The sequence below is a fragment of the Pinus tabuliformis genome, chromosome 3_1 (genome assembly GCF_031772625.1).
Source record: "Pinus tabuliformis cultivar Carrire ecotype Pingquan chromosome 3_1, CPIR1, whole genome shotgun sequence".
Lineage (NCBI taxonomy): Eukaryota > Viridiplantae > Streptophyta > Pinopsida > Pinales > Pinaceae > Pinus > Pinus tabuliformis.
The window spans coordinates 24,140,368-24,160,392 of NC_142301.1; the positions used below are offsets into that span (position 1 = coordinate 24,140,368).

The 20,025-nt window shown below is 40.0% G+C and overlaps 1 protein-coding gene across 1 annotated transcript; it reads left to right on the forward strand.

The window, feature by feature from the left end:
- Nucleotides 1-4,037: 4,037 nt before the first annotated feature.
- Nucleotides 4,038-19,751, forward strand: LOC149185583 (beta-hexosaminidase 2-like). Its single transcript, XM_089410730.1, has 2 exons — nucleotides 4,038-5,498; nucleotides 18,549-19,751. Exons 1-2 carry the CDS (start codon nucleotides 4,673-4,675, stop codon nucleotides 19,514-19,516), a joined length of 1,794 nt encoding a protein of 597 aa, XP_089266856.1. The 5' UTR covers nucleotides 4,038-4,672; the 3' UTR covers nucleotides 19,517-19,751.
- Nucleotides 19,752-20,025: the final 274 nt, after the last annotated feature.

Genomic DNA, 20,025 nt, shown 5'->3' on the forward strand with positions numbered 1-20,025 from the left:
CGAGCAATCTTATTCGTGGTTCCGAGGATGAATGGAAGAAGAACATTTGAAGAATGTTCATCCCGAGATTTCTTAATCGAAGAGCCTTTACTGGCTTTTCGAAAAGCAAGAAGACCTTGATGTCTATTATAACCATTGTTTTAAAAAACATCTAGAATGTGTGATTTCTCATCTTCCAAGTGGTTTTCATCCGAAATCCTCAACGCACGAGTAGCAAGGGTGTTGAGAACTCCAAATTTTTGCACTGGTAAATGGTGAGAGTTTGCATGAAGATACTGTTCAGTGCAAATTTTCTTGTTGAACACTTGGTGTGACAAGGAACCATCGCCCATTTTGGTGAGGAGAACATTGAGGAAAAGAAGACTGCCATCAACTTCAACCTCCATTGTGAATTTGATGGAGTCAGATTGAGAATTAAGGTGAGAAAGGAAAACATCAATTTTTTCATGACCATGGGGCTAAACAACACAAGTATCATCAACAAACCTTTTCTAGAGCTTGGGCTGAAATTGAGTAGAGGCTAAAAATTTGGTCTCAAAATCCTCCATGAATAAGTTAACAACCACAGGAGAGAGCGGAGAACCCATGGAAACACCACATGTTTGCTCATAGAATTCACCCTAGAAGCTAAAAAAGGTAGAAGTCAAGCAAAGATCAACCAAATTGGCAGTGTCATCATAGTAATCCAATTAATGACATTAATGGCCTCATTAATGGGGATTTTTGTGTAAAGGGAAATAACGTCAAAGCTAACAAGCAAATCCCCAGGGTCTAGCCTGATACCTTTAAGCTTATTGACAAAGGACACAAAGTCCTTAACAAAGGAGCTAGTGTGGCCAACCAAAGGTTTGAGCTTTTGAGCTAGGAACTTGGCAAGAAGATAAGTAGGCCCACCTATTGTGTTGGAAAGAAGATAAATAGGCCCACAAAGTCCTTAACAAAGGAGCTAGTGTGGCCAATCAGAGGTTTTAGCTTTTGAGCGAGGAACTTGGCAAGAAGATAAGTAGGTCCACCTATTGTGTTGACAATAGGTCTAAGGGGGACCCCATCTTTATGAATCTTAGGAAGACCATAAATTCTAGGGGTGAGAGGGTTACTCTCAATAAGCTTCTTGCTAAAGGGGTTAAGAGAGAGGTTAGCTTTAACAACATTGACAAACTCTTTAGAATCTCTTTTAATAGGAATCTTCGAGAGCTTCTTGTAATTCCCACTACTATAAAGGTGGTCTAACATCTTGCTAACATAGTCAGCTTTATCCAAAATAATGATCGCCTTGCCTTTTTGATAATATTAAGGAAGTTGTAAGGAAAGATTGTGCCATCCTAAGAGCAAAATCCAGGAAATTAGTTTCTTTCTCTTAAATCCTTAAAAACTAAACTGGTTATTGTTGTTCTTGAGGCTGACAAAGGTGGGGCGGTCGTTATTCTAGATAAAGCTTACTATGTTAGCAAGATGTTAGACCACCTTTATAATAGTGAGAGTTACAAGAAATTATTGAAGAATCCTATTAAAAGAGTTTCTAAGGAGGTCACCAATATTGTTAAAGCTAACCTCTCTCTTAACCCTCTTAACAAGAAGCTTATTGATGGTCTTCCTAAGATTCATAAAGATGGGGCCCCCCTTAGACCTATCATTAACACAATAGGTGGGCTTGCTTATCTTCTTGCCAAGTTCCTAGCTCAAAAGCTAAAACCTTTTTTTGGTCACACTAGCTCCTTTGTTAAGGACTCTATGTCCTTTATCAATCAGCTTAAAAGGTGAGTGATTGAAGATTTTTGTGGTGAGAATCTTGAGAATGGGTATTCAGAATATTAACCACAATAGTAATTTTTAATTTCGACGTTTCAAGTCTACAACATGACTTAAAGGTACCAGGCTAGACCCTGGGGATTTGCTTGTTAGCTTTGACGTTATTTCCCTTTACACAAAAATTCCCATTAATGAGGCCATTAATGTCATTAATCATATTACTAATGATGACACTGCCAATTTGGTTGGTCTTTAACTGACTTCTACCTTTTTCAGCTTCCATGGTGAATTCTTTGAGCAAACATGTGGTGTTGCCATGGGTTCTCCGCTCTCTCCCATGGTTGCTAACTTATTCATGTAGGATTTTGAGACCAAAGCTTTGGCCTCTGCTCAATTTCAGCCCAAGCTCTGGAAAAGGTTTGTTGATGATACTTGTGTTGTCTGGCCCCATGGTCATGAAAAATTGGATTTGTTCCTTTCTCACCTTAATTCTCAATTGACTTTATCAAATTGACAATGGAGGTTGAAGTTGATGGTAGTCTTCATTTCCTCGATGTTCTCCTCACCAGAATGGATGATTGTTCCTTGTCACACCAAGTGTTCTGCAAGAAAACTCATATTTAACAATATCTTCATGTCAATTCTCACCATTCCCAATGCAAAAATTTGTAGTTCTCAATACCCTTGCTACCTGTGCGCTGAGGATTTCAAATGAAAACCACTTGGAAGATGAGAAATCACACCTTCTGGATGTTTTTGAAAACATTGGCTATAGTAGACATCAAGGTCTTCTTGCTTTTCAAAAAGCCAACAAAGGCTCTTCGATTAAGAATTCTCAAGATGAACATTCTTCAAATGTTCTTCTTCCATTCATCCTTAAAACCACAAATATTATGATTGCTCGTGTTCTTAAGAAGAAAAATGTCGCTGCCACCTTCAAGCCCCTTAATACTATAAGGAGCTCCCCTAGATTTGTTAAGAACCCAGTGAACCCTAAACACATGAAAGGGGTTTATTCAATCCCCTATTCATGTGGGATTCCCTACATCAAAGAAATTGGTCGCTCCATTAATCAAAAGATTCTAGAGCATGCATCATACATCAGTTCTAATCGCTCCTGCTCCTCAGCTATTGTTGAACATGCGAAGAAAACAAAGCACCATGTCAACATTGAAGAGTCTAAAGTCATTACCGAGATTGATCATTTCCACCATAGGAAGTTGAGAGAGGCCATTGAAATTGAGAAATAAGCCAATAATATCAATAAGGATGATGGTTGGAAGCTAAGCAAGAGTTAGATTCCTGCCCTTTCTTTGTGAGTTTTATTTTATTGTTTGTTTTTAAATTCTATTTTTATTTATTTTATTTCTATTTCTATTTATCTTATTAATTTTTTTTTTCTCATCTTTTTATTTATTTAATCATTTTTATAGGTAAGATTATATATATATATATATATATATATATATTAATATATTATACCTATTAATAATATATTTATAATATGTTAATAATTGTTTTAAATTATTCTTTTTAATAATTTTTTTGATTAAACTTTATTTTCAATAACTAATGGTTGATGTTAATAATTTAATATTAAATAATTAAAATAAATTATCTTAATATCTCTTCCCATTGAATTTAGTAGTTAAGGTTAGTTTTTATTAAATAATATTATTTTTATAACAGCTAATTCTAGATCTTGATGCATCTTGTGGTTATATATTTATATTGAATTTATTAGTTAAGGTTAGTTTTTATTAAATAATATTATTTTTATAACAGCTAATTCTACATCTTGATGCATCTTGTGGTTATATATTTATAGTGATCGATCTGTTTTTTCACTTTGATTCTGAAGACAAACTTTATGAATCAAACTTTATTCATAGGTTTGAAACATTGATAATAAAATTATTGATTGAATGTGAATCTGAAAAATAATCTCAAACATTTAAAATATTATTTAAATATATTGAAACTAATTTGCGTTAAAAATATAAGGCATAGTTTAACTTTTTAAGATGTTATACTTAACTTTTTAAATAAATATATTATGATTAAATGCACTTAAACCATGTAAAGATTAAGTACATGGTTGTGATAAGGAATGCCTGATGGAAATTAACGCTGAAGGTAAGTGTGGAGGCCCGACTCCCGAGGGTAGATTCCTCTGACTAAAATGAAGTTCGATTTCTTTGACTAGAATGAGAAACATTTCCATTGGACTTGGAAAATAGTGTGTTATTCATAATTGTCCCGTTCCCCTTTATTAATGTATAAAATGCAGAAGAGACGGACAGGTTTAAGTCCGCAGGCGATAAAATCGAATATTTATTCTGAGAGAGAACAAGTACTAAAAGATATCCAACAAAATCCAAAGGTCAGGAAGTATGCTGAATATTTCTTACAGTCAAAGCAAAAACCCGTGATATGTGGATTTTCGTGAAAGTGGCGGCTGATATCATACTAGTGGGGATCAGTTTAGGTTTTTCTGCTGAACTGGTTATTAATATGGAGGCATGGAATGAATTGGGATGGAGTGGCGGCGATGTTCTTAACAATTCAAATCCAAAGATGGGAAAATGATGCGGCATGCCCAGTCTTTGTTTCCAGAATAAACACTCTTCCCTGCGTTAAAGGAGGGAGGAGTAATATTCAAACCGAAAAAGCCCTAATTGAATGCCGCCCCTGCTGCCAGCCTGCAAGAACCACCACAATACCCTCCTCCCTTGCATACGATTTTCAATTTCTGCCAATCGGTATCTCTATTCCCCCAACTCAGAGAGTGAACCCACAGCTGCATGGACAAATCTGTAATCGAATGTACGTTTTGAGCATGAACACAGATTCCCATTGATCTCAATCTCTTTGCTCTTTTGAGTGGCTCTATATATATTTTAAGCAGGAGCAGGACACGAAAATGAAACTCTTGGGCAGCAGCAGATGCATAATAATCATCTGTTTGTGGGTATTTTCCCTCTCTCATTTTCATTCTTCAGCAGTAGTGGCAGTTGGCCAAGAGGAACAGTACCCATGGCCAAAACCAATTTCCACGGTTTGGGGAGACGCAGTTTCGATTCCCCTCTCCCCGACCTTCAAAATCGTTTCTGCAAATCACAGATACCTCCAACGCTCCGTTTCTCGCTACAATCGCATAATCTACTCAGAGCATTGGTTCCCAATTCTCTCCTCGTCCTCATATAACACAATCGATTCTCCTACCGTTTCTTCTTTGGAGAAATTGGATGTTTTCGTTCGGGACCTGCAGGTGGATCTTCAGCACGGCGTTGATGAATCATACACCTTGACCGTTCCAGCGGGCGGAGTCGCCAATCTTTCGGCCGAGACGCCATGGGGAGCCATGCGAGGCCTGGAGACATTCTCGCAGCTCGTCCGCCGGTACAATGCCACTTCTGTTTACCCTCTTGTCTTCCAACGCCAGGTGAAGATCATCGACTATCCTCTATATCCTCATCGCGGTCTTGTGCTGGACACAGCTAGGAATTTCTATCCCCTGAGGGATATTCTGCGGACCATTAGAGCCATGAGCTATAACAAGCTTAATGTCTTCCACTGGCACATAACCGATTCGCAGTCTTTCCCCCTCGAATTAAATTCAGAGCCTGCCCTTGCGATCAATGGATCTTACTCGCCCGACATGCGATATTCCAGCAAGGATGTTAAGCGAATCGTCAAATTTGGGCGGAACCACGGCGTCCGTGTTATTCCAGAAATTGACACTCCAGGTACATAACCTTAACATTACATTATTACTAAGCCCATCTAAAACAAGATTTGCAAATGCACATCGAATGTAGAGGTATGTCTTGCATATCAATATCCATTTTTGAAATGCAGCTACACGCTGCCTATGCATATAGGCTAGAAATTGAATCTACCTAAGTTCGACAGTTTTAAAGTTCTCCATTTATATTGTGTGTTATCTGGGTTGGTTTGCCACAGCATGTAAGTTCCAACATATGAGGATATTTATACCATTGTGAAGGCAGTAATAGCGAAGTGGTATCTCCGATTATTATAATCCCTGTTTCGCTGATTTGTTGCAGTCCTCCTCTCTATTTAATTCCATCTTCATGCTTGATAGTACTATAAAGCTCCCTTGGACCCCCTTGTTTTTCCTCCGGCTGTGGGAGGTGCTATGACTTAAGCTCCAAAATCTGTCTTGAAGACGGGGTTACAACCAACTTTATTTTTCAAAGGTTGCAGAATTAAAATTTGATACCATCATTGCATCCCGCTCACCAAAAACTTTCCAGCGATATAAATCTCATCTCAATCCGACTCCGGAATCAAAAGTTATGTCCTTTTGAAGTTTAACCAATGAGATAAATGCCACACTAGTAGGGGGCTCCCACATGTCATCCACGTGTAGCCCACCTGGCTCTCTCATGTTATCATAGGTAATCCACATCACTTGAGCCTTTACATGGCATCCATGAGACCACTACCAAGTCCCCATGGCGCCTGCCATGTCAATCCCAGTGCGTGGATCCCACTGCATTGTCACTCTACGTTATATCTGATTCCGGGTTACCAAAAACTGGAGTGGGTTTAATGTGGGTGGTTTCTCATTTCAGATCCCCCTGTTAACTCACGACAGACCACGGGGGCCCTGGGGTGAATGTGGGCCATTGATCGGGCCCTTACTACGATCGCGCCACCAAGAGGTGGTGCCTTTTTTATGTGGGACCTTTGGTGGAAATCCCCACATGTTAATTTTAGGTATGTTCTATGTTTAGAGCAAATTTACTTCAATTTTCCATATTAGCTCAATGACAAACATTCAGATTAGCAATCACATCAGCATGATAGTAAAGTGCAGATAGAACATAAACTTAAATCGCAGAAGACAAGCCAAGACAAGAGGACACAAGATGTGGCGCTAGCCAAGGACAAACCCCAATGGAGGGAAACCCTTGATCAATTCTTCTTATGTTCTTCAATAGTTCAACAGAGAGAAGGATAGTACATATACATCAGAAGTCAACATTTTGACTTGACAAAATAAGAGCAGAGATCTTCTCTAAGAAGATGACAGATGGGGTAGCAGATCTGAACTCAGGTGATTCCATCACCATGCTGTACCCATCACTGTGCTGCACTCATCATACTGCATCCATCATCACTGTGCTGCACCATGCTGCACCCAGTGTTTTCAAAACCGTTTCTAAAAACCGGTTACCGGTCTAACCGACCGGTTAGCAAGGCCGTTGGTCTAAACCGGCCAAAAAACCCGGTTGGAAAGGCCATTTCACCATTTTTTTGCCTTAACCGGTGAAAACCGGCTGGTTTAGGACGGAACCGGCCGGTTTGTATCAAACCGGCCGGTTCTGTCCTAAACCGGCTGGTTTTAGGCACGCCCACCATAAAGTTAAAAAAGCATATTTTTCACTGTGTTTCAGGGGTTTTGGGGGGAAACTAAGGGTGTTTCAACCCTAACAATGTTGGCAATTAATGGTAATGTTAAATTCTTAAAGTAAAAGTGACATTTCCTTTAATTTTCATTTTCATCATTTTACTTAAATTTTTAACATTACCATGAAATGACTCAGGATGTTTGAGAGTGGTTTCGACCTCATTGGATTTCATATGGAGAAACTAGAATTTTAGATTTCACTCAAAATTCAGCAGACTTAATGGTTTTCAGGATTTCATGGTTTGGGGGTAAACAATAAATGCAATCGGAGCTCCAAATGATGAGCAAAACTCCTGATCTAGATCCCATTGTGTTAGATGATATTGATCCAACATCAGAATGGGTGGAGGAGACTGAAGAACCTGTGTTTGAGGCTGATTTTGATATCGACATGGCTTTAGCGGGGGATGATGCAGATTATGTGGTGGCATCAGAACTAGGATCAGTAGTGGCATCAAGGAAAGGCAAAGAACCAATGGAAGGCACTAGTCATGCAGGTCAACAAACTCGTGCTTCCATTAGGTCCACTTCTATTGTCATTGGTGGCATTGATATTGAGGTTGCAGATCAGGTTGAGGCATCCTCTGACTCTGAACCAGATGATGTCTATGTAGCTCCTGATGATGATCCTGTGTCTAGTAGTGGTGATGAACTTGATGATTGATCATGTGTGCACTGTAGACTTGTAGTAGGCCAATGGCCTCATAGCTTGCAACATTGTTTTTGGACTTTATAGGCCATTTAGAGCCTCATTTCTTATGTATTTTGCTATTTTGTCGATGATATGTATTGTACTCGGTGCCATTTTGATATATTCACCTTTACATGGTATATAAATGAGCAAACTTTGCATATTTTGTCTCTACTGGCTTGGAATCATGGTTTTACATCTTAAATATAGTTTTGTTTCATTAAAAATTAATTATTTAATGTATTTTTTTAAAACCGGTTCGTTTAGACCAAATCAGTCCTCGTTAGACCGGTTCCGTTGGTAAACCGGTTCATTAGGTGGACTGGTCCAGTCACCTGTTCCGGTTTTAAAAACATTGGTTGCACCCATCATCACTGTTCTGGACCATTCACTGTGTTGCAACCATCATCACCGTGCTGAACCATTTACTGTGTTGCAACCATCATCACTGTGCTACACCATTGTTAGTTGTATTAACCCATGACAATAGCTCTATCCATCTGATAGGCAATCCTGAGAATAGCCTTGTTGCTGGCCATGGCCTGCGGCCTAGCCTAGCGACAAGATAGACCTCCAGTCCTTTATCAACCAACCTCCAAGCATCATAAGAACTTAATTTTGCTGTCAACCCTTTGAAACAAGTGTCACTGAAATGTGACCACTGTAGCAGCACCGAAATTCTTATCACTGTAATCCGAGTTCCCACATAATGAAATACTTGTCCACTACAAGCCATCCGAACTCGTTGATTGTGAGACCACATATTGTTCACCAAACATCTCATTGCAGTTTATCCGCTTATCACTGTATGAGATCAGAGATGAATCTGAGCTTATGTTGACTGATATTAGTCCTAAACAGAACTCCGCTATCCCTTATCTTTCCTGTGATACTCTTCACGGTGGATAGAGGTCACCTCTTGACTTGCAGTTTAGGCTACAGGACTGTGGCTAAGATGTGCTAATTCTCCTTGCTTGAACAACACCTAAATCGCATCTTTGAGGACTGTGTATGAGTCTCTTTCTTACTACGGATTAGGAGTTCATTTATGCTCTTTTTCACTGTGTCTAGTTGTGTATGGAAGACTGCGGCTAGGGCTTTTATGTGGCCTCCTTTGATAACATATATAGGCTCCCTTTGATAGCGTATGCAAGCCTCCATCATGATTGCATTAAGTGCCTCCTCTTGTTGCATACACTCCCTCAATGACTGCGGCCTAGGACAACGTATTAGGTTCTTTGTTAGGGCAGCGTTACGAGCCTATCTTCATAACAATGATAGGTCTTCATTTCCATGCCAGCATTAGGAGCTAGGACATCTTCTTGCGTAGAGCCTTCTTTCCCAAGACAACATCTAGCGTAGCGTAGGTCTCGTTAGAAAAATTCTTCACCTCCACGTCTAGGGCTTCTCCTTGACTGTGATTAGGGCACTCCTAGGCAGTGTATAAAAAGCTGTGACTCCTCCATGACAGCTTTAGGGTCTAGGGCTTCCTCTAGGGCAACGTAACATCTTAAGGTTTCTCCTCCCACCAAAACCCAAAGACAAGTGGAGAGGAAGAGATCACAAGAGGTGTGTTCAAATGACTTACAAGCCACCTTTTTTTTATAGTAAAACGTTGAGGATAGATGGGGGCAATTTGGTTGCTGGCCGACCTTGACGAATTGTCCCATAACACAAATAAATTCATATCTCTATGAATACATGTTGGAATCGGATGCTCTTTAGATCAATCCTACACCTCTCGACGAGAGGAATCCAAGAAAAATATCAGTTGCTGTAAATAATATGACCCACATGGAGTTTGGCCCTAGATGCCAATTTTAACACCACGTTAGACCCTCCCTTCCCAGTAACCCACAACAGACATAGGGTGGTCTGGGATCAACATGGACTGTTGATCTGGGATGCCTCGTGATCGTATCGTTCAAAGGCGTCTACTTGATAACGGAGATCACCCCCAACATCCGAACAAGCATATTTAGTGAATATGCTTCACAACGTTGTTGATGAGTTGAAGTTTGAACAAATTGTAAAAAGAGGATTTTTGTAACCCCATCTTCATAACAGACTTTGGAGATGGTTAAGTCATCGGTAACACCTCCCACAACCCTAGATAGCACAAGGAGATGGGAGGGAGTGTTACGAATACAGGCTATAAAATCTCATCTTCTTTTCTATTTCAATGTTTCAGTGAAGCATTCATAGACAAAGCAGTGATGCATGTTGTAGAAAATTGATGAAATTCTGCAATTGCTAATATGAACAATCTGAAAACGAGTTTCTTTTCATATAGACACTGAATTTCCCTACTTAATTTGCAGTGGAATAGGAACATAAATGAATACACAATCACACATTTCAACAACACATTTTTTCTAGGGAACCCAATTGGGAAAACCCTCTGCTTACATGAGAATTTTATTGATAGAAAAAATTGAGCAATAGATCTCTTACGATACAACTTTGTTCGAATAGAAACCAAGTTGATTTCTCCTTGCTTGACTAGGCTTCAAACACTTGCAAGACCCTGATCTCCTTTCCTTCTCTTTTGCGAAATCTTGGAGGCCTATTTCCTAGCGCATAGGCTGCCCCTATAAAATAGGAATTTCCTCCTATTTCTTAGTGCAATTACCAATGTGGAAAAAGTCGAAGTCGAGATTAATTCGGCAAGGGTCCAAAAGTTGAAAACCTCGTTAAAGTCGGGAGTTTTTTGAAAAAGTCTGCAAAAAGTCGGCAAAATTAAAAAAACACAAAAATATTCATTTTTATTTTTTATTTTTTTAACATCTAGAGTATTCACAACATCAAATAAATGTATTTCCACATAAACATGTAAAGAAAGCTAATATATAATATGTATATGAAGTCTAGTGCTACATCACATATCAAAATAGTGAATCAACTCTTGAATCATGAGTCTTGTCTGAGTCTCAACTCTCAAGAAAGCCAACTTTTTGGGTCGACTCCCGATAAAATCGGGCATATAACGAATAAATTGCGATTTTTTCGTTTCTGAAAAAGTCTGCAAAAAATCAGAGGATTAAATTGTTTTGTTGAAAAAATCGCAATTTTAGGATTTAATTCCGATTTTTTGCAGACTTTTTCCACACTGGAAATTACCAAAGAAAATTGCTCTCTACCAACTCACATATAAGCTGCTTCTTGCACATGCTCTCTCACAAGCTCACACACAAACTCGTGCTCAAGAATGATTACAATTGTGCCTTCTTTTCTCCTTTAAAAACAATTTGAATGGCTAAATTTGGAAAATTACTTTCAAGGAAATTGATTTTGTGATTGATTGAGTTAACTGAGTTGAACTAATTCATGCAACTCGTCTCATCTCAATTCTAGAACTTGAGATTTCGTCACTTGTCATTTTCCCAAATAAACTCGCACTAGAAGACAAGAAACTCGACCTTGCACTTTAGCGCATTAGTTAACTGCTACATAACTCATCCTAACTTTTAGGAATGAATCCTAAATTATAGGAATTTGTCCTAACTTATAGGGAACTTGAGCATGCTAAGGAGAAACTCGTTCTGGTCCCTTTGACTAAGGCACAAATCAAGGAACCTTTCTCACTATCATTCTTAACACTCCCTCTTAGCGAGGAAGGGATTTTGTACAACTCCCACCTTATCTTTGAAATGAACAAAACTACTTCTTTCCATTGCCTTGGTCAAGATATTTGCTGTTTGCTCCTATGTTGGAATGGTACAGTAGCTTCACTATCCCTTTTTGCACACAATCTTTGAGATGATGATCCCTGATCTCGATAAGCTTTGAGCGATCATGAAACACTAGGTTCTCAGAGAGTTTGATGTAACTCTGATTATCATAGTGTATCATGGTAGGCTCCATCTTTTGTTTGAAAAGTCCCACAAGCAAATTCTTCTCCCATATAGCCTTGAATGCTACCAAACTAGCAACCATGTACTCGACCTCTGTTGAACTGAGTGCAATTGATCTCTGTTTCTTGTTGTACCAAGAAACAACTGTTGACCCAATGCTAAAGACACCACCTGAAGTACTCTTCCTGTCTGTGGAGCACCATGCCCAATCCGCATTTTTGAAGTCCTCAAGCGTCACTCCATCATCCTGTTTGTACCAGAATCCATAATTCACTGTGCCTCTGAGATATCCCAACACATGTTTCGCAACAACCCAATGAACTCTGGTCGGTTCCAACATGAACTGACTCAGCTGGTTGACTGCAAAACAAATATCAAGTTGTGTGTTGACCAAATACATCAACAACCCGATTGAAATCTCCGAAGAATCTCTATAGTGTACTTCCCCTGTCCTACAAAGATCTCACCATCACCCTGTCAAACCTCCAAGCCAAGAAAATAGTTCATAAGCCCCATATCCTTCATCTCAAACTCCCTTGCAAGGTCCTCCTTGCAATCTTAGATCAAGATCTCCTCTCCAGTCAATATAAGGTCGTCACTCGTCAACATAGAGCCCTAGAATGAGTGGAAGTCCTCCAACCATTATGTAGTATAGGTCAGCATCCGCCTCACTCTCAGTGAAGCTCAATCCTCGAAGGTAGCTATCAATAAGAGTGTACCATGCTCTCGGAGCCCGCTTGAGCCCATAAAGAGCTCTCTTAAGCCTACACACATGTGTGTCTCTACTGAACTGCTCAAACTCCTCTGGCCGCTCCATATAAATCTCCTCCTCAACTACTCCATTGAGGAATGCTATCTTCGGGTCCATATGGTGGATCTTCCACCCTATCTGTGCTGCGAGTGTCAAAATAGTCTTGATGGATGAATATCATGCTACTAGGGCAAAGGTCTCATCATAGTCTATGCCCTTAATCTGTGAGAAGCCCTTGGCCACAAACCTGGTTTTGTACTTCTTCACACTCCCATCTGCGCCATCCTTCATCTTGTACACCCATCTTGATCCAACTATTGATTTGCCCTTAGGTCATGGCACAATCTTCCAAACATCATTTTTCATGATGGAGGAATATTCCTCCACCATGACATCTTGCTAAACCTGTTGAGAGGCTGCCTCCTTGTAAGAAGAAGGCTCAGTGTCCACCAACTTTGTCATCAGTGCCATATAACCTGTGTACCTCTATGGCTGTTTACTCTGCCTGAACATGGTGCTAGGAGCTTCTACTTGCTCCTAGGCCTCCTGAATCAACCTCTCGGCCCACTTGGCTAGTGCAAGTCTTTAGTTGATTAGCTGCTTGCTCTTGGCCTAGTCTCTCCTCATCCTGTTGTGCGACCCTCTTATGACCTGGTTGAGGCTCGCACTATGGTCTTGGTTGTGGCTCTTGCTTGGTAGCGAGTAGCTCCTCCTTAGGTTCCGCAATCTGGTCATGTTCCAAGGAATTTCTCAGAGCTCGGTCCTCTTGGAATGTCACATCCCGCTTGAGAATTGTCTTCCTGAGTCCTAGAAGATACACCTTGTATGCTTGAGCTATCTCACTGTATCCCATGAAAATTCCCTTTTCTATTGTGGGATCTAGCTTCTTCTTGCCATCCTTGGACAGATGTCAGTGAACCTTTGTGCCGAAGATCCGAAGGTGTGAAACATCAAGCTTCTTTCCTGTGAAAGCCTTCTTTGGTGTAACTCATCCAAGAACCTTGTGCGGACTCCCTTTTTGTAGAAATATTGCAGTGTTGCATGCCTCTACCCATAAGAACATAGGCAGTCTTTGATCAAGCAACATGGCCTTGGCCGCTTCAACAAACCTGTGGTTCTTTCTCTCAGCCACCCCATATTACTGAGGGCTATGAGATGCTATCAACTCTCTCCTATTGCCTTCCTTTGGACACAACTCCTTGAAGGCATTGGAGACATATTATCCACCATTGTCACTTCTCACTGCCTTGATCTTCTTCCCTGTCTGGTTTTCAACTAAGGCCTTAAACTCCAAGAACTTGGTTAAGACCTCATCTTTCTTCTTCATGAAATAAATCCAAGTTTTACGAGAATAATCATCAATGAAAGTAACATAATACATGTGTCTCATGAGTGATGGAGAAGAGAAGGGCCTGCACACATCTGAATGCACCCACTCCAAAATCCCTTTGGCTCTGTTGTCTTGACCCTAGAAAGAAGACTTGGCATACTTGCCAAGTGTGCACCCCTTGCACACTCCACCCTTGTCAAAATTGCATGACGAATTTTCAGCGCCCCATGATGCAAGTGTCTCATGCGCTTATGCCAAAGTTCTCCAACATCCCTACTTAGCTCACATCATGCCTTGTTGCTCAAGGCTGCGCAAGTCTCTACCTGCATCCTATAAAGGTTCCTCATCCTCACACCTATTTGCTTCACTGTCCCAGAAGCTAGATGCTTGAGGTAAGCCTTACCTCTGCGGAAGATGACATCATATCCCTTGTCCTCAAGGGTTGCTACCGAAACCAGGTTTTTCTTTAGCCCTGGAACATAGAGAACATCTCTGAGATGGAGAAGGCTCCCTTGAATCCCTCTCAAGCTGACAGTACCAACCCCCTTGGTTACATACTTGTCATTATCTCCAAGCTTGATATGCACTTGCAAATCCTTCTCTTCCAGTTGGTTGAAGAACTCCTTGTTCCCGGTCATGTGGAAAGAGGCACCTGAATCAATATACTAGGTGCTACTGCCTATTGAGCTTGCCATGCAAACTATCAATGAGAAGTCTTTCGCAAACTGAGAAGCAAAGCCATCTACCTCAGCTGATGCAGGCACATGCTCCTTATTCAACCCCTTCTTCCGATTTGGACACTTGATAGCGTAGTGCTGAAACTCATGGCAATGGAAGCACTTGATCTTACTTAGTTCCTTCTTCTTATTGTCACTCTTTTGACTGTTCTCACCCTTCCCTTTGCCTTTCTTTTCTTTGGCTTTACTTGCAAGAGCAAGATTCCCCTCTTCCTTCTCAGCCTTTGAACCCTTGCCACTACTGCTAGTAGAGGCTTTGACTAGACTGAGCCTTTAGCTCCTCTTGAGTGAAATCACTCCACAGGTGTTCCCAATCTGGTAGCTTATCTTGTCCCATTATTCCATAAACAAAAGTTCACCATTCATTGGAAAACCTGTTTATAGTTGTCCGCACTAGCTCACTGCCATCATGCTTCTCTCCTACGACTGCCAGCTCATCACGAACGTTCTGAATTCTGGTGAGATAAGAAGTTACGTTCTCACCCTTCTGCATCTTGGTTGTCCTCAACTTTTCCTTGAGAATCATTTTACGATTCTTATAGGGATCTTGGTATAGATTCACAATGACATCCCACATTTCCTTTGCGATATCCTTACCAGAAATATGTGGAACTATATGATCCCGGAGTCCATCTAGGATCATCCTTTTGGCTTTGGCCATCTCCCTTTAGAACTGCCGTAAGTGGTTTGGTTTAGAACACCTTTCTCTGCATAATCCTTCAGTCCAAACTCGTCCAACAAGAATGACATTCAGACTTTCCAAACACCAAAGTTTGAGGCGCCATCAAGTCTATCCTGATCTCTCAACCCTGCTGTGGCCATCTATCAAATATGAAATCTGTGTGCTGGTCGATTATGTTCACAACTTTGATTCCATGTAGGAAATCCACAAAATCCTGCAATGGCTAATATGAACAATCTGAAAACGAGTTTCTTTTCATATAGGCACAGAATTTCCCTACTTAATTTGCAGCGGAATAGGAACAGAAATAAATAAACAGTCGCACAATTCAACAACACAATTTTCTAGGGAACCCAACTGGGAAAACCCTCTACTTGATGGACTCACTAGGTTAGTCCAAAATGTTGGTTTCTAAAAATTGATCACAGGTTTTTCCACAAATATCAAAAACCCTCTACTTACTTGAGAATTTTATTGATAGAAAAAACTGAGCAATAGATCTTTTACAATACAACTTTGTTCCAATAGAAACCAAGCTAATTTCTCCTTGCCTGACTAGGCTTCAAACACTTGCAATACCCCTGATCTCCTTTCCTTCTCTTTTGTGCAATCCTAGAGGCCTATTTCCTATCGCAAATCCTCCTAAATCCTAGCGCATAGGTTGCCCCTATAAAATAAGAATTTCCTCCTATTTCTTAGCGCAATTCCCAAGGAAAATTGCTCTCTACCAACTCACATACAAGCTCCTTCTTGCACACGCTCTCTCACAAGTTCACACACAAACTCGTGCTCAAGAATGATTACAATTGTGCCTTCCTTCCTCCTTTTAAAACAATTCGAATGGCTAAATCTGGCAAATTATATTTTAGGAAATTGATTTTGTGATTGATTGAGTTAACTGAGTTGAACTAACTCATGCAACTTGTCTCATCTCAATTCTAGAACTTGAGTTTCAGTCACTTGTCCTTTTCCCAAATAAACTCGCACTAGAAGACAAGAAACTCGGCCTTCCACTTTAGCACATTTGTTAACTGCTTCATAACTCGTCTTAACTTTTAGGAATGGATCCCAAATTATAGGAATTTGTCTTAACTTATAGGGAACTCGACCATGCTAAGGAGAAACTCGTTCTGGTCCCTTTGATTAAGGCACAAATCAAGGAACCCTTTCTCGCTATCATTCTCAACACTTGTGATTCTCTCAACTTTATTAGATAGCGGACACGGACCCAGTCTATTTTTGTCTATCTTCTATTGTCTAATTGAGCGTTTTAATATGACATTTGTACATAAGACAGCAAAGCATAGAATTTTCATCAACTTCATTTGATAGCGCACACAGCCTTGATTCACGGTCTATTTTCTTCTATCTTCCTCCCTGACAATAAAGCAGATAAAATCTCGTCCTCTTGTCTAATTGAGCTTTTCAACATTTGTGCATAACACTGTAAAGCATGTGATTCTTCTTAACTTCATTACATATCATACACAGGCCTCATTCATGGTTAGGTTTCTTCCATCCTCCTGTTTGACAGCGACCTTTATGCACCCCTCAGAAATCTTGCTGGAACATTGAAGTGACGGGTTCCTGCCTGGTTTCATGCAAGAAACCTATCACCTCAAGATTCTGAGCAGGTCTGCTGCCTGTATGAAGGCATCTTAAAGACTCTCTCCCGTTTGACTGCTAAATAAGCTAACTGGTTTGATGAATCTTTGAACTTTCTGTTACTCTGTCTAGGTGATCATTAGACATGCTACTCTGTGTTGTTGATTTTTGAATTAATATTTTCAGAGAATTTTACTTTATTGCTAGGTTTTAACTTCTTTGATTTTCTACTACTTTTATTATTTCCACTTTCTTTCCAAAAACATTGCTGGGAATAAATCAATTTCTTCAATCCCTATTTCCAATGGTAAACCATGCTTTTATTATTGAAATCACTGCTCTGGATAGGTGATTTTTGAAGTGATAATCTCGTAGAATTTCATTTTATTTCTTAGTTCATTAAATTCTCTATAATTTTCACTGTGTTTCCAATGGTAAACAGTGCTGGGAACAAATCAATTTATTCAATACCCCATTTTTTAATGGCACGGTCAAACTTATAACTTATAGATGAAACAACCTTTTTTACTAGAATCTGGGGATACAATTTCAAGTGAGATTGTATCTTTTTTATTTTGTTTAAAATACATTTTTTAATTCATAAATGGATTTAGCAACATGAAAAACCCCTGGGCCACTCGAAATCCACTAATTAAACAACTTAAATTCAAAATTTTAAAGATCTCTGCCAGATTTTAGTTAAAATAACCAGAAAATGTTTTACTGGAAAAGGCCATTTTCCTTGCTAGTTAAACTGCGTTTTTAATCACTTTATTATGCTTACCATTTATGTTCCCGATGGTAAAGTACTTCGATCATTGAGATCACTGTTCTTTGGAGGTTCCATGGATTTTGTACTGCTTTTATTTTCACCTTGTTTTCAATGGTAAACTTTGATCCGAACACATCAATTTTATCAATTCTCTATACTAAGTTTCCAATTGTAAACCTCGCTTCAAAAAAGTCAGTTTCTTCAACTCCCCATGTCTAAATTTCTTGACTATGTTTCCCATGTTAAACAGTGCTTCGAACAAATCAATTTCTCAATCCCTTTGATTGATGTGGTGATATGCTGATATGAACACAAAATTCAAACTCCTCACTTACTCTGGGGGTACATCATAAACTACATGTTTTGACTATGTTTCCAATGGCAAACAGTGTTTAGAACAAACCAATTTCCTCAATCCTTTTGCTTGACGTGATGATATGCTCATACGAACTCAAAACTCAAGCTCTTCAATCTGGAGGCAACATATTAAGCCCTGTTTTAGATGGGCTTGTTCTACGTGTCAAATCATTGCATCATTACAGGAAACTGTTTCCAATACAAATGGAACAGGTTAAAGGGACAATGTACCGCTTTCTTTTTCTTTTCTGATTTGTCCTCACTGGGATTGGGTGACCAATCTTTGTTGAAAGTAGGCGGGCAATTCAGTAAAATTGTAGATTTTGAATGTACAGATAAATTTAGCAACCTCCAAAACCCTTATTGCAGATTATGTAATCTATAAATTTTTTATCTGCCATTTCATCAAACAAAAATAAATTTAACAGGATTTCCATAAAAAATACACTGATTGCGTCTCCCAGAAAAGGGCAAAACTTTGGGCTTTTTATCCGACTCTAATTCAAAGTTGATGGGGGAGTTTAGATGATTGCAAGCAGATTGGCTGAGGATTGATTTTATTTATTTGCTTTAATGGCAGCTCACTCTGGATCCTGGGCGGATGCATACCCAGACATCGTGACATGCGTGGGCACGTTCTGGTCGGATCCTTCCGCGAGTTGGAGCGATCGGATGGCGTCGGAGCCTGGAGCTGGACAGCTGAACCCTCTCAACCCGAAAACGTATAAAGTCGTGCAGAATGTTATCGACGATGTCGCCTCTTTGTTCCCCGAGAATTTCTATCATGGAGGTAGCGACGAGGTCGTTCCTGGCTGCTGGAAAAAGGATTCCGACATTCAGAAATTTGTGGCCGACGGAGGAAGCTTAGATCAACTACTCGAAAAATTCATCTCGACAACGCACCCCTACATTACTGCTCACAACAAGACTGCAATTTATTGGGAGGACGTCTTGCTGGACGACACTGTGAAGGTGAGACCCCAAATTCTGCCGAGGGAAACCACGATTCTCCAGACATGGAACAATGGCCCCAATAATACGAAGCGCATTACTGCTGCCGGCTATCGAGTCATCGTTTCATCGGCGGATTTTTATTATCTTGACTGTGGCCGTGGAGGTTGGGTCGGCAACGATAGCCGCTACGATAGGCAGATAAGCGACGCTCCGGGCATCCCATTTAATTACAATGGTGGTAACGGTGGCTCGTGGTGCGCGCCCTTCAAGACCTGGCAAAGAATCTATGACTACGATATCAATTATGGACTGAGTGAGGAAGAATCAAAGCTGGTCTTGGGAGGAGAGGTGGCCCTCTGGTCTGAACAATCAGACAAGACAGGTATGGACGGCCGAATCTGGCCAAGAGCATCTGCAATGGCTGAGACATTATGGTCTGGGAACAGGGATAGCGATGGTAAAAAGAGATATGCAAAGGCAATCGACAGATTGAACCAATGGAGATACAGAATGGTTAAGAGACATATTGACGCAGAGCCTCTTCAGCCTCTCTGGTGCCTTAAAAACCCTGGCATGTGTAATCTCGATCATTAAATAGGCTTTGAACTCTACCCTACCGTTGCTTGTCATTATTTAATCAAGGCAGATTTTCAGTTACCCCCAGCTGTAGTGTTGATTATTTAAACTACAGCTGGTTCATTTATTTTCAGGTTTTGACTGTTACCTGAATCCTTCTCGATGCTAACTGATGCTAAAGTTGAACTTTGTATATGCGGGAATTAAATTGTGTTGCTGGAATAATGACAAAACTAATGATATGCTTTTTGAATAGTGTAGTAGTATAAAGGTTTGTTATTGCATATTCTTCCTCCCGTGTTTCTATTCTTCTGCCAAGATCAATTAATAGAAGTTAGAACAGATTCCGTCTCAATTTGAGGAAAGGCCTCTGCACCAGCTACTCCTTTAAATCTTATAGGTTCTTAAGAGTGGGAAAGCATCATTGCTGCAATTATGTGTAGCAAGATGAGGTTAACAGTTTTATAGTCGAAAACTTAGTTGCCATCTAACTTACAAGCAAGCACCTGATTTACACAACTAAACCT